This window comes from Drosophila tropicalis, unplaced genomic scaffold (genome assembly GCF_018151085.1).
Source record: "Drosophila tropicalis isolate 14030-0801.00 unplaced genomic scaffold, ASM1815108v1 contig_158, whole genome shotgun sequence".
Lineage (NCBI taxonomy): Eukaryota > Metazoa > Arthropoda > Insecta > Diptera > Drosophilidae > Drosophila > Drosophila tropicalis.
In genome coordinates, this window is record NW_027172602.1 from 660,624 (window position 1) to 675,240 (window position 14,617).

Consider the following 14,617-nt stretch of genomic DNA (forward strand, 5'->3'; position numbering starts at 1 on the left):
GATATGAGTAAAATGTTGTCTGTGTATTAGAGATGGAAAAAAGAGGCGATGACATGTTCGATAACATTAATTACGTGGTCGCAAAATGATCGATATTTTGTCGATGTTCTCATCGAAATTCATTTACGTTGTTTATATTTAAATCATGAAGATACATACATACATATATGTAAATTATTAAAAGAAAATCTAATGATCATAAATTTGTATTTGAGTTTTGAATACTTAAATTAAAGTGGCTAAATAAATTTCTAATTTCTAAAATCATTGAGGTTTTTACAATTGCAAAGGAATGGGAGCGGAGTTCTTAAAGATAGGGGAGGTATTATTCTAAAGTAATTATTTTTTAATTAATTGCTGTTGTTGGTATACAAATTTCTGCTGTTGCTGCTGTAACATCTGTTGTTGGGCCTGCAACTGTTGCTGAGCTTGCAATTGTTGCTGATGGGCCTGCAACTGCTGCTGGTGAACTTGTCGGCGTTTCTGCTTCTCAAATTCAGCCAAATGTTCCTGCTGCTTTCGGACCAGCTCATCCATAACTTCGTGATTGTAGGTAGAATGCAACATAAGGCCAAGTAAGTTGGCTCGTGATGTGAGCTGTTGTCGCAGCACTCGCTCTTGCTCCATCAGGTCATCCATTTTCAGCCATTGACGCACTCGCTCCAAATCGATCTCAGCCCGACGAATCTTTTCCCAGGCATAGTGTTTGAAGCAATTCTTTTTCGGGGCACGACAAAACTCACCAGTTGGATTGAAGACATTATGAACAAGTGGAGCTCCACAGACGTCCGTATCACTGACCTTGGGATCCTTGCTGTGCTCAGGACAAAGGACCCGCAGTCGCTTGCAATATGTCTTACTGGCCGGATTGTAGAAATCACAGAACATATTATTGCCCTCCATACGAGTCTTAAAAATGCTGCCAAAACTGGCCTGGGATTCATATTTATTGAAGCATTTCTCCATATGCTTAATAGCCGTCCGAGAGTGAATCTCATGGCCACAGGTAATACAATACATGCTTTGCTCATCCTCGGCAGTATCTCCGTAATCCTGTTGCCGCGACGTGTCAATGGAACTCCGCTTGGCCCGGTCCACAACCATATTGAGCTCATCGGAACGCTTTTCCAGTTCGGCCAGCGCGAAACGCACCATCGACTGCTTCTGTCGTATGCCCTCCAATTGGGTGCGGTTCTCCTCAGCTGCATTGCAGGGTGTTAGATTCCATTCCTGTAAACGCTGCGGAAGCACTTGGAATATTCGATTGGTGGCCAAATTGAAACCACACTTATCGCTGCAGTATTTACTTTGTGGCCGTGCCTGGCAACGACAGCTTGGGCCATGACATTGCCGCACGCCCTCCAGCTCGGGATTTATGTAGATTTCGGGGCTAACTGGTGGTGCGGACATACCCTTGGGATTTCGATCTTTTGCTGTCACCTTCTCCCGCTTACGACCAGCGGCAGTTGTCGTCGTAGTCGCAGACATTCCTCCCGCATTTGCCGCCTGTACCACACATGTCCGATAAATGCAGCGGGGCTTGTGGCCGACACGAATGCGACAAGCATCGCATTGATTGCAATTGGGACGACGACAGCCTTCACACGAGCCGCAACGTTTGCCCCCCTTGGGCTCCCTGGCATTGCTATTTTTGCGCTTTATTGTGACCGCAGGCGCCGGCACTCCCGGCTGGATACCGCCAGCATTTGTAGACCCAAGGCCAGTACCCGGTCCTGTATTCGTACCACTCGTCGAGGCAGCTGTTCTTTCGGTGGCAACCAATCGAAATATAGTCTGTAGATCGGGATTCTCTTTTTTGCAGCGGCGGCAATAATATTGCTTAATATGTTTCGCCTCCTTCTCGGTGATGCCAATGCAATCACCATGGTACCACTCCTCACAGCCATCGCAACCTCTAAAACAATAACGAATAGTCAATGTTAGTCAGTCATTATAGTTAAATTGAAATAGACCCGTTTATCACTCACATCATGAACCTGGAACAGTCGGATGTGCGACATATGCAATAAGCCTGATCATCCTGTTTGAGAATTGTAGCTATTTTGGATTTACGCTCGGGTAAGTCGAATTCACGTGCAATTTCCCGGCGAATTTCCTCTTTCTATCCAGCCGCCAGTAAAAACACAAGTGCCAGCCATAGACAATCAAAACAATGTTGAAAATGAACATATTTATTACGTGAAATGCTTACGGTCTTTTTGTATTTCCTTTTTTTCTGCCATGATACCTATGGATATTCCCAAAACGCTGAGGACCAACTGTTAGTGCTGGAAACAACAACTGTGATGTTGTCAATCGATACACCGATGTCAACAGTTTTCTGACATCGATGATTAGTTTCTCCATGTTTTTATGTTTTATGTTTTTATCCTTACGCCCACATAAATAAAGATATGTGAATAAGTCAGTACATTAAAAAAATTAAAGGACCAAGTCTTACACTTATGTTTATGTTTAATTTACAAAAATTAATGAAACTCTTAATTCTTTTAACCATCCAAAAGCTGTGTTTATATTTTATTTTTTATTTTCGTATGCTTCGTTGCTTAATTTTTATATATTTGTGTAAGTTAATGTAAATGCAAACTTAATTTAAAAATACGCTTTTAAAACGGACAATCGACAATCGACATGCTTACGGAATGTAAGTGTCAGAGATGGGCAAAAGTACTGCGATTGTGACTTGCGAATCACGTTGGGACTGTGACTCACTTCGCATTGCAGAATGAAATAATTTTTAAATTTTATTTTTCGCCCTTAGTATTTCTTTACAAAAAGTAAACCAACATTAAAAGCCTAAATGTTATCATAGATAAATATGTCGTGTACAAAAGTACATTTTTTTTTTGTGGCAGTAAGCCATGAAATTCAATGTAGTCGAATGTAGTCATTTCAAAATCATATCAAACTAAGAATTCATAGTACTCGCAACATACGCTCCAAGCTCCAAATAAAAAAAAAAAAATTAAATAAAATATAAAATAGTAGTAATAATTTTCAAAATCACCTTTTTTCGGACCGATACTTTGCAGGATTGGTCGTTAATTGGTATCGGCATTGGCAAACGATAGGATTAATGGCGCGTTTTGCTACAAATAATTAGTTGTTACTTTTGTAAAGAATTTGGATCATTTATATAATTAAACAATGGCTGCCCTAACTACTTTAAAACAATGTCCACCATTCTCCATGTTGCCCGATCTGGCAATGCGGCACATTCACATTCCGGATCTGGACCGCTATCCCAAAATAAATCTCAAGAATGAACTCTTCCACAACAACACCGGTCAACGCTTTGTTGGAGGCCAGAGATTTATGTCAGTGAACGAGAGCGTGCTGAAGCGCATTACGCGTACTTTCTTTGATGCAGGCTTCTGGGAATGCCTGGACGAGGCTCGAAATGAGGTGACTCGTCAACAGGCTCCATGGATTGGAAAGACCGGCGATCATATTGCCCATTTATTGGGTTTCCTCAGCTCACTGAAACAAAAGGTGTTTCCCTACATAGAGGAAGTGAGCGAGGAAAGAATTGCTCAGTATATGGAGACAAGAGATTGGGCTACATCTTATGTGAGATGCATGGCCTGGCATCGTCATACCTTTGGACTGGCTGTAGTCGGAGGAGACGATGTGGTACGCGTCTATGTCAAAAGTACCAATGTTAATCCCTTCGTTTTGAAGGTAAATCAGGAAATTCCATGATCTTTTTCAAAGGATTTCTCCAAATGAACTTTCCTCTTTTGCAGAGTCCGTCACAAACACAAATTACATGCCTGGAGTGGCGTCCGCTGTGCCCCGCGGAAATTGTTATAGGCTGTCGCGAAGGATTGTGTTTTTGGATTGTAGACAACAATGTCCAATTGGGACGCACAACTGTGCCCACTCAGACTTTCAAGCAGTAAGCTGATATTATATTCACAGCTAAATTAACATTTAATTGATCTTAATACTTTTGCAGTCCGGCTAATCTGCCTATCACTTCCCTTCAATGGAACAAGAATGGTAACTTACTAGCTACCTCTTCTATTGGTGATCGATCTATACTCATTTGGGAACCAGATAGTGGCCACATGCAACCATTGAAACGTTTGGGACCACCCGCTTCCCTGGTCAAATGGTCACCCGATAATGATTGGCTATTTGCTAGCACAGTGGATCGTGTGTTTCGTGTGTGGAATTGCTATAACAAATGGACCACTGAACGTTGGGTATGTGGCGATGGAGGAAATGTTCAAACTGCATGCTGGTCACCTTGTGGGCGTTTCCTGCTCTTTGTTAGCACTTCAGAGCCCATACTATACCGCTTACAGTTTGCCCAACAACAAATATCGACAGGTAAGTAGATTTTGACTGCTCGAAAGTAAAGGGCGAATGTGTTTTATTTGGTGAATGTCCTAAAAGTTTGGCCAGGCACTTGCACATAGATTTGCCCAAGATTAAATACTCGATTGGTCTCAGGTTGGTGGCTGTATCAGTTTTCAGACCGCCTGTATACGACCAAGTACAAACTAATCAATCAAAAATACGGTCTATATTATAGCGATACAAAGAAAACTTTGTTTAATGCCTACTAATTCTTTCAATTTGTCCCACAGTAAATGAAGACAAGGAAGTACTGCCCATAGCCGACCTGAACGCCTGCAGCTTGGATGGTAATCAAACTTTAATTGGCGGCCCTGTTCAACAGTTGGCCTGGGATCCACGTGGAAATTATTTGGTTATCACCTTTAAGACAACCAACTCCATTGCCATCTTTCGCACTTTTATACAGAAATTCGATTTACAAATTTCGGCTGCCTATTATCTGAGCGGGGAAACAGCAACAGAATATCCCACTTATGTATGTTTCCAGCCCATCTATAAAAAAGATGATAGATCAGTTTTAACAATTGCCTGGTCATCGGCACGCATTCAGTACTATGCATTTGATTAATTTAGTTTTCAATCATTTTTAATTGGTTTCTCTTGTTTTGTTTTTGTGAGAATAAAAAGCGATGTTAACAAAAAAGTGTATAGTGTAACATTTTCAACAAAGAAGAGAGTCGGAGAGAATGCTTTAAGATTTGGATTTTAATTGACTTAATGTGAACTCAGGTCGTCCTTCCAAATCCTTACCGTTTATCTAATGAAGATTTTGTGGTCGAACATTATTAACTTTGGTATATATTGACTTTTGCTCCACAATTGGAGAATATTTTATATAAATTCAAATACGTAAATCGCTAGTCTTTATTCTACTCAAATTACTTACACAAATCTCTGTCTGAGAAATATGTTCTCTCTCTCTCTCTCAAAACCTCTACAGTATTTGTTTGGAATAATGTATATAGAATAAAGTGTATTATTTTTGTATTACACATGAATTGATTACTTTATGCTCTTTAAACACGCAAGTATAACAAAACAAAACAGTTAATAAAATATCAAACATACAATAATAATAATAATAGAACAAGGAATATATGATTATATAGGCTACGCCAAATTACGCGTATGCGGGATCACACTTGGAGAAAATACTACGATATATATATATATATATAACATACATTATAATGGAAACATATATCCATTCAACACAATAATAACTAAAGCCCTATTTTTGTTTTCTTTCTTCCTTTTTGAATAGTCAATAATATTGTTTGGTCCCCTTGCTCTGGGCTCCAATTTGGTACTGAAATTTTTTAAATGTTACCAAAGAAGTAACCCAATGCAGTTGCAGCCCGAGCACGTACAGTTGGATGCTCGTCCTTGAGCAGTACAGAAATTTTGGTAGCCACAGATTCTGTTTGATTATTCCGCTCAACCAAAAAATTGTGAAGAATGCCTGCAAAAAAAAAAAAAGCAAAAACCAGTTAGGCTTTAGAAGAGTAATCTAAGTATTACTAATCTTATGACATACCTATAACTATGGCGGCACTGCCACGAACCTCGGGCCATTGACTACGTAACTTTGGCATACAGGAGTCAATAAAATCCTGAATATGATCATTTAACTCCAAAGCCTGCAAGATTTAGAATATTATAATGAACCCTTTATCAGTCGACTATCGTTACTTACAATAATTTTAACAAAATCCACCACAAATGTGGCGAAATTGAATTGAATGTGCTCATCGGCCAGATGCTGTTGAGCCATCTCGATTACTTTTGGCGCATGGAGGAGACGGCACACATGCTGTAATGTGCGACGACAGGCACTGCAAATGGATGGTGCGTCTGTCTCACTGAGATGAAGAATCAATGGAAACAGGTTGGCAAAGAGTTGTTCGCGTAGCGCCTCCATGGATGATGTGGGTGAGCTGCTGCCATCGTCATGCTTGTCCTTGCAGAGATCGCCAAATAGTATGATGGCTGCTTCACGCATTTCGAGTGAGTAATTGCCAAAGAATGGTCGTATTCGAATGGCCAGGGACACATGAAACGATTCCACACGTCCGCTGGGCAATGCTTGTAGAATGCTGGACAACCCGCGCATACTCTCCAGCGGTATATTGATGAGACAATCGCTGACTGTATCGTCTACGCCTTTGAGGAGCGCGGCAATGGCCATTTCCGAGTAACGTGTCGCCTCAAGTTCACCCAGTTGACCCACATAGCCCATGCCCTGAATGGCTAGACCACGGACAACAGCATTCGGATCACTAAGAGCCGCATTTAGATGCATTATAATACAATTGGTTAGCTCCAAATTCGGTCTAAGCGGCACGAGACGTGAGTAGAGGCCTACAGCGGCCACACGCTGACCATCATGCAGGGAGGCAATATATTTGCCCAATGAATTAACCAATTGACGCATCTGTGGACTGGACAGCTGCAACTGATGACCAAGACCAATAGCCAAGGGAGTTAGCAGCTCAATAAAACCATTCCAGTCTGAGCAATTGGCCAATTGCGGATTAACGGTTAAAACAGCGGCTATTTGATCCATTTCGAGATTGGTAAGGAAAGCCTGAAATGTTTCCAATGCTATCTGACACGGATTGATCTTGATAAGCTCTTTGTTGGGCGTAAAGCCAAATTTCGATTTGTTCGACTGCTGCTGGGCTTGCTGGCTGGGGCTAGTGGTCAATGCGGAGACATGAATTGGAGCAATTAGATTGGTATAGCTGCTCAATGAGGTCAATAGAATGGCAAACATATCTGCAAAACGCATTTCCAGTTGCTCCCGAATATCTTTGCAGGGCACCATCTCGTGAAGGGCACAAAATATTGCGAATGGCTGTCCACTAGCCAGACGTGGACGATCTGAGACCACGCCATCCGGCGATGGCTGCTCATGCAGACTCGCTCCACTCAACAATTGAAGAAAGTTGTCCAGCACTATGCCAGTCAATTCGGCATCGCTGCACACAAGATGCCAATACTCAATCAAATGGTCATTGTGGGGCAGTGGTTGATTCAGCATTTCGGCACAAACCAATTTGGGATGATGTTTGGTAAGGGCAACCAATGCCTTGAGCACACCCGACTTTGCTCGCGGCACTTCACACTGCTGGAGTGCCAATAAACTGTCCTTGACCAGGTCGGGTATGGCATGAAAGAGCTCCGAGCCCTTTTGTTGAATGAAAAACTTTAGAACCACACTGGCCCCAATGGTGGAACTTTGCTCTGGATCATGTAGCGATTGTAGAAGCGTCTTGCTACAAGATACAGAGATGAGGATTAGTTTTTAAAAGAAAAAGGGATTCTTTTTAGTCGACTTACCAGAATTGCAAATATTGGAAACTAGAGATCCGTTGCGCAATCACCTTTGCTATGTCCCCAGCTAGATTATAAATTTGTTTCGAATCATCTGTTATGATGTTCTCCTTGATGATCTCGATCTCCTTGAGCCAATCGGCGCTGGCATCAATGCTGGCTATGGTCAATGTCTCATAGACGCAGGCGATTTCCAAGGTCTTTTGCAATATATCCACCGACACCTGACGCACTGTCCCATTCGAGTCAATGCAACGTGGCACAATCTTGCCCAGCATTTGCCCCGTCTGATTGAATTTTGAGGGAGCTTCACAGCCAATTCGCATCGATTTGATATACACATCGAGGGTATTATTGAACACATGGCTGGCACAAATGCGCACTTCGGAGTTTTTATCGCGTGTCCAAGACTCCAGAATGCCAATAATCAAATCGAGCGTTGAAGGAGATGCATCCTGTTCGACTATAACCCTAACGAGGGCATTTAACTGTGGCAGCGATTCATTTAAATGTTTGGCCAAAAAACTATTACGCTCATCCTCTTCCTGGGAATCAAATTTCATTTTTAGATGCTGGGCACAGCTAAAGAAATTGCGGCAAGCAATTTCAAAAATAACCCCACCATCCACACAGTCGCCACCACCGGAAGTGTCTCGTGTAGTGTCATCATTCATTTCGGATGCCCCAATGCGTATGAAGTCTGTTCCTAGTTTCAGTATAACCGGCAGCAGGGGAAGATCACTGAAGGGCGACTCGATTGGTATGCTGAAAACAGTTTCCATAATCTTTTTGCGTTGTTTTAGTGTGCCAGGCAGTTCATCCTTGGTCACAATCAATTGATGGCATATGCTAAGCAATGTCTGCAAAATGGCGCTCATAATCGTTTGATCCTTATGCCCGGCTAGCTGCTGCATTAGGAAGCTCATTATAATGTCATCATCGAGATGTGGTACCGATTGCAATGGATCTGCCTCATCCATTATGCGGCCAAAGGCCTTGATCACCAGCAGATTACTTTTATAGGTCTCCAACTCTTTGTGCGTGTCCTTGATGAAGTGTAAATTGCTAAAGAAACCAGTCGAATGCTTACGTCCTCCCATTTGGGCCAATTCGGTGAGCTTCTTAACCAAATGTCCTAAATGTTGACGAGCTATGTAGCCCAAAGCCAAAGCGCAGGGCTCTATACGTCGCTCATATTCCGAATTCTTTACATGCTTATCCAAACGCTCTTGCCGCGCTGTGGTAACAATTAAATCAATTTTCGTATGGATGCATGCCACATCGGTTACCTGTAGGAGGCTCAATGCCAAAGCTTGCAGCAACATGCCCCGTTCGGCGGATAAGTCTGGTAGATGCCAGTCGGAATGTGGCATTTGCATGGGATACAAGTACATTTGATCTGCCAGCTTAATGGCCAAACGTTGGGCAAAACCATCGTCAAGATTTGTCAAAAATTCATTGGTACTAAGGATAAAGTCATGAAGTTGCTGGCGATACGAACTTTCCTTATTAATGTGCAGCATCAAATCAGATATACGACGTTCCCATAGTTGTTCCAATGCCGGATTTAGCTGGGGATAATAGTAGCGCAGGAAACTAAGAATATTCGAGCAACGTTTAATACACTGCTGATTGCCCAACAGAGCCAGACAACGGGCATAGATTGTTTCTGCTGTGGGCACCATTACTTTGCCGCGTTTAACTACACTTCCAGCACCAGCTCCAGCACCATTTGAACGATCATCGCCAGCTGCGCCAGTTGGTAATGACTCAGCTCCTCCGCCTGCCGTTTCGTTGGTCTCTTCGCCAGCAATTTCATATTCAATATGCGGCGATTTGGCAAATAAACTGGCCAAACATTTGGCCAAATTTCCACAGATCTCTGTATAATCAAGTAAAATCAGATAATTTAAGAGCTCCCGCTTGAGTAGTTCATCCAAAGTTCCCACTGTGGAGGAGAGCATAAAGAGTGTATTCTCACAACTCAATACCAAATTAGCATGCTCCTCACGGCTGCCCATTTCCTGGTTGATCTTTTGATATTTGCAGCTATGGCGGACAACAAACCAAACAAACTCCTTGTCTCGGATGTGTGACTTCTGGGCCAAGGCGACAATTGTCTTTAGCAGGGTTAGCTTCATTTTAACGCTGCGTTCGCTGAGAATCATCTGTTTTAGGCATTCGATGCACTGCAGCAAACGACTCTCAATGTTCGCCGCGCAACTATTCAGCAAATGGGTGAGTATGAGCAGCGATTTAATACGCTCCCTTTCGCTATTATTTCGTAAATGTATCAGAACAGTGTCCATGATTTTAATCGAATATTGACCGGCCAAAAGGTGGAAGCAACGCAACACCTCATAGTGTCCCTTTACAGTCTGGGGTTTCTCATAGTCCGGATAGACGCAAACTAAATCGAAGAGATTTGAGACTAAGACATCTATATTGGCATCCAGAACTTGGGCATGCAGCGAGAGATTCGTTTTAAGCACAGAGCATAGAAACTGTGTGACTGCATTGCGATCTACACTGCGACGGTATAGGGCCAAAATTTGAGGCACTAGACGACCAGCTTGATCTTGAATGCGATCCTTTGGCAAAAGTGGATACATACTGGACAATGCTTGCAATATTTCCACACAGACTTTGGGTTCACGGGAATGGAGCCATTGATTGAAGAGTACATCATAAGCCACACTTATCTCTGTGGAGCAGGATGAGGATTCAACTGATTGTTGCTGCTCCTGCTGCTGCTCTTCTTCCATTAATGCCTCACTGCAACGTCCAATGGCATAGGCGTGAGCCTGTTTAATGTGATCTTGCTTTATGCCACCCAAATGTGGTAGACATTGTGATAATATTGTCTTAATGTGTGGCACTACACCAGCCGGATTACCCATTGCCAATTGGCCAAGGCATTGCATTAGCATGAAATGCGGTACACCCTGACTCTCGGCGTTAGCCGCCTGCAATGCATCCATGACCAGAACACATCCCTCATTGTTTCTTCCAATTGCCACCAATATGCGCTGAGCCGGATTCTGTATATGGGGCACATGCTCTGCGCTTTTTGTCAACTCCTCGATAGCCAATGTTATCAATTTCTCCAGGGAAGTTTTTGGTAGAGTAACATCTGAGCCAACAACTCGCCTGATGCAGCTGTAAATATGATCATTTTGAATAATACAACATCTCTTTTGTTTGTATATACTTACTCCAACAACAAGGAGACAACTTGCTCGTTTAGCTTTGGATTTTTAAGGCGATATTCATTAAGTATGCCAATGGCTGATTCGGAATGAGTTTCCAATATCTTTACGATGGCCATTTGCATGGATTGGCGCACTTGTTCATCCTTATCGGACAGTCCCTCGAATATATTTTGCATGACACCTGTTGAATTAAGCAAATCAATAATTAATACTAGTAGGCCATTAAATCAGTTTACAGTGGGTGTGGATTGTTTTTGAGAACATATAATCAGATTTCATTCACTACTCAGACCTTGTTCTGTCCAATAATCAAGGGAAAATGAAAAGTCTAAACAGATTCTATGTCGTGTCATTGTAATCCAAAGCTTAAACCACAAAAAACAAAGAAAAAACTAGAGCATATCTAAACTACATACATATGTATGTAAATATATCCAAATAAATATATTTTGCAGATATTTTGAATTGAATCATCACAGTTAAAAAATGACACATGACTTGAAATAAACAATTAAATATGTATATAAATAAATATTTAAATTTTGCTAGAGAAATAATACATTAAGTTTTAGTTTGCATTTTTGTGGGTGTTATTGTGAAATACATTTTGTGTCTCGCTTATTTCAATGTGAGTGTGTGTGTGTGTGTGTCTATCTCGCTTTGTATCTATGACTTATTAACTGACTCCAAAAACCGTTATATGGTTTCCCATCCCCTTTCAACAAACACACGCACACACAGACACAACATTCATTTGTCAAGAGAAAAGGGGTTAGACCGATGACGGTAATATCAACAGGTCCTCCCCTAAAAATAAACTGAAACTAAGGCAACAACAAAGAGGGAATCCCTTTTCGCGCATGTGTGTGTGTGTGTGTGTTGATTATCCTGGCGCCAAAGTTAATGCGTAGATGTATATTTATACATACATACAAATATATTTAGCACAGGACACTGAGCTCGGTCTATGAACTGATGATGACAATGACTGATTCTGCAGCTTTGTATGCTCTTTTTTTTATCAGTAAAACCTACAAATAGAACGCCCAACTCTCGCACACACATACACACACCCACACACACACACACTTGAGAGTTGGCAGTGTGTCATCTTGGTGTTATTTTCCTTTTTTTTCTACTGCTTTCTTTTGTGTTGTTTGCATTTGCTTGAATAGTTTTACCTTCCAATATCGATGGTTTATCAACTGTTCCTGTCCCTGGACTGGAGGCATTTGCTCCGGCTCCACCACCAGCCACCGGGCTTTGGTGACGGTGGTCCATCTTCTTTGTGGAGTTACGAGTTCTCTTCCACTTCTCCAGCTTGGCTAAGATTTCAATTTTTTCGTTTTATTGCGACTTTTGTGGTGAAGAACAACAATAATAAGCGATACGATGGGACAACAGCACGAAATTGTTTGGCGATGCAGTGTGACCAGGTGCAGCAAACAAAGAAAATACTAAACGCCATAGACGAAAGTGAATTCCGTTACACCCACACTGACTAGCCGCGCTTTTCAAATTGTCAGTTTGTAATTTAAGTTTCTTGTATCGAAAATTGTTAAATTCATTAATAAACTTAATAAATTTCGTTCTTTTATTCATTAAGATTAGTATCAGTTAAAGAGTTTCATTAAAATTTGAAAATCCAATGCGATTTGTGACATATTCAGTTTTAATATGATTCTTACTAGCTGATTCTATATATTTTTTTTTAGAAATAATCCCACACAATGCCTTCTTTATCAGGGGCCTGGGAAAATGTTTAGATATGTAAGTGAATACTTCTTGTGACCTTCATTCAGTCTTCTCGCCACCATCATACATACAAAATGATAATACCCATTTCTATATACCCTGCACTAATAGGTAACAAGAGTATGCTTAACTAAAATCAAGCACTTTCGTTTTGCATATTTAACCTGATCAACTTGTGCTTGTCCAGAGATATGGCAAATCTGTTTTGAAAATAGACAAAATGCTTGGGAAAATTTTTGATTCTCTTTTATAGTTGCTACAGGGTACACTCAGCTCGGCTCCTCAGATCCCTCTATAATATTCATTTTTATTATTGTATTATTAAATATAATGTATGTGTACATATTTTTTTGTTGCTTTGCAATTAGCAAGCGTAAATTAAACTGATAAGCTCTTTCCCACGAGAAAAAACTATGATAAAACGTTTACTAAAAAGGGGGAAAAAAAAGTTTATTCAATAAAACAAGATAGAACATGCATGGCATTTATACTTATTTTTTGCAAAATAAAGACAAAAAAGTTGAAAAAGTCCGATTTGTAATATATGATTTAGTCCGAGGAGGATTAGAACCAAGAGGACAGAATAGATCCAGAATCAAGAAACCATGTTACTTTCTTTAGTTCAGTTTCTAGCTGAAGTATTAGTTAGTCTGTATTACTGAACCATAAGTCGGTCTTTTGGCAAAGATATTTGAAAAGCCTTTCAACAATATTGCCTCTTATCGCCATCTGCAACCGCATAAACCGTAGAAACCTCAAAAGTGTTCGATGTGATAACTTTATCGTTATATCCGAAACATATGTTGGCATAGTTTATTTATTTTCCAGTTGATTCTAAGCAAAACAAAAAACTAACAAATTGACAAAATGTTAATTAAAAGATACTGCAATAACTTAAAAAACACTAAACTAACATACATACATACATATGCTTAATAACGAGAATCGATAAGACATAAAAAAGGAGAAGGGCTGAGTCTGAGAGGACGGGAAGGGCAGCTGCCCCTGCCGCCCATAATCATCTGTATTTTATACCTTTATTTAAGATGATATTTCGTTAAACTTAAAAGTTTTAATAATACGTTGAATTTAATTAATATTAATAGTAAAGGTTCGGTTTTTTTTCTCAAATCGAAATGTATTAAAAAAACAAAATCTCAAAATACAAATTGGGGCCCGCAGTTTTCAGAACTGCGCGATACATCACAGTCGAAAATAGCGGGTTTATTTGAAGTGAAGTAGGGGCCCGAACATGGTTACCCCCGGGCCCTGATTTTCTCTCTTCTGATCATATGTTTCTTTAACCGTGTGTGGCATAGCCTTTAATATGCCATGGCGCCAAAATGTATGCAATAGAATAACAACTCTTGCCCTATAGAAACAGTGGCGGATACTCGGGGGTGGAATGAGGACCAGTGGCGTAGTAACGGGGGGGTTTTGGGGATAAACCCCCCCCGAAAATTGGTTCATTTCTTATAAAATTGATTCAGGCAATTCAATATCTTTGATCCTAAAACATGTTAACCCCCCCAAAATTTTCTGGCTACGCCACTGATGAGGACAATTTTCCCCATAAATTTCCAGGTTTCCCTCCCCAAAGAAGAAGAAATTTAATTTTGTGATTTGGATATTTGGATATTTCTGTGGGAATATTTAAAATATTAGTTTAGAGGCGGACTTAGAGAAGTTTTTGTTGCGCCCGAAGTACGAGAGACCGACCCAGCCTCATCTGGGCCCATCTCAACCCTAACCTCACCCGTAATCTAATGTTTGCTCTATTTATTGACAATTTTCACTTTTGTTCCGAGCTATTGCCAATAGCAGTTTCAGTTTTTCACCTTTAGACGTGAGTTTGATTCCATTAAAGTGACTTTTCATTTGCGAACGAATTAAAGCCGAACACGAAAATGAAATGAAAACAAAAAAAA

The 14,617-nt window shown here is 40.8% G+C and overlaps 3 protein-coding genes across 3 annotated transcripts; 1 reads left to right on the forward strand and 2 right to left on the reverse strand.

Moving 5' to 3' along the window:
- Positions 1-190: 190 nt before the first annotated feature.
- Positions 191-2,352, reverse strand: Cfp1 (CXXC finger protein 1). The gene is made up of 3 exons (XM_068303408.1): positions 2,213-2,352; positions 1,989-2,122; positions 191-1,915 (listed from the first exon to the last, which is right to left on the reverse strand). Exons 2-3 carry the CDS (start codon positions 1,991-1,993, stop codon positions 340-342), a joined length of 1,581 nt encoding a protein of 526 aa, XP_068159509.1. The 5' UTR covers positions 1,994-2,122; positions 2,213-2,352; the 3' UTR covers positions 191-339.
- Positions 2,353-2,927: 575 nt separating this feature from the next.
- Aladin (aladin WD repeat nucleoporin) lies at positions 2,928-5,378 on the forward strand. The gene is made up of 4 exons (XM_068303409.1): positions 2,928-3,702; positions 3,768-3,919; positions 3,980-4,356; positions 4,617-5,378. The coding sequence occupies exons 1-4, from the start codon at positions 3,169-3,171 to the stop codon at positions 4,952-4,954; spliced, it is 1,401 nt and encodes a 466-aa protein (XP_068159510.1). The 5' UTR covers positions 2,928-3,168; the 3' UTR covers positions 4,955-5,378.
- c11.1 (maestro heat like repeat family protein c11.1) lies at positions 4,955-12,347 on the reverse strand. The gene is made up of 6 exons (XM_068303404.1): positions 12,116-12,347; positions 10,938-11,115; positions 7,729-10,881; positions 6,083-7,664; positions 5,924-6,026; positions 4,955-5,848 (listed from the first exon to the last, which is right to left on the reverse strand). Exons 1-6 carry the CDS (start codon positions 12,213-12,215, stop codon positions 5,706-5,708), a joined length of 5,259 nt encoding a protein of 1,752 aa, XP_068159505.1. The 5' UTR covers positions 12,216-12,347; the 3' UTR covers positions 4,955-5,705.
- Between the last annotated feature and the right edge of the window lie 2,270 nt (positions 12,348-14,617).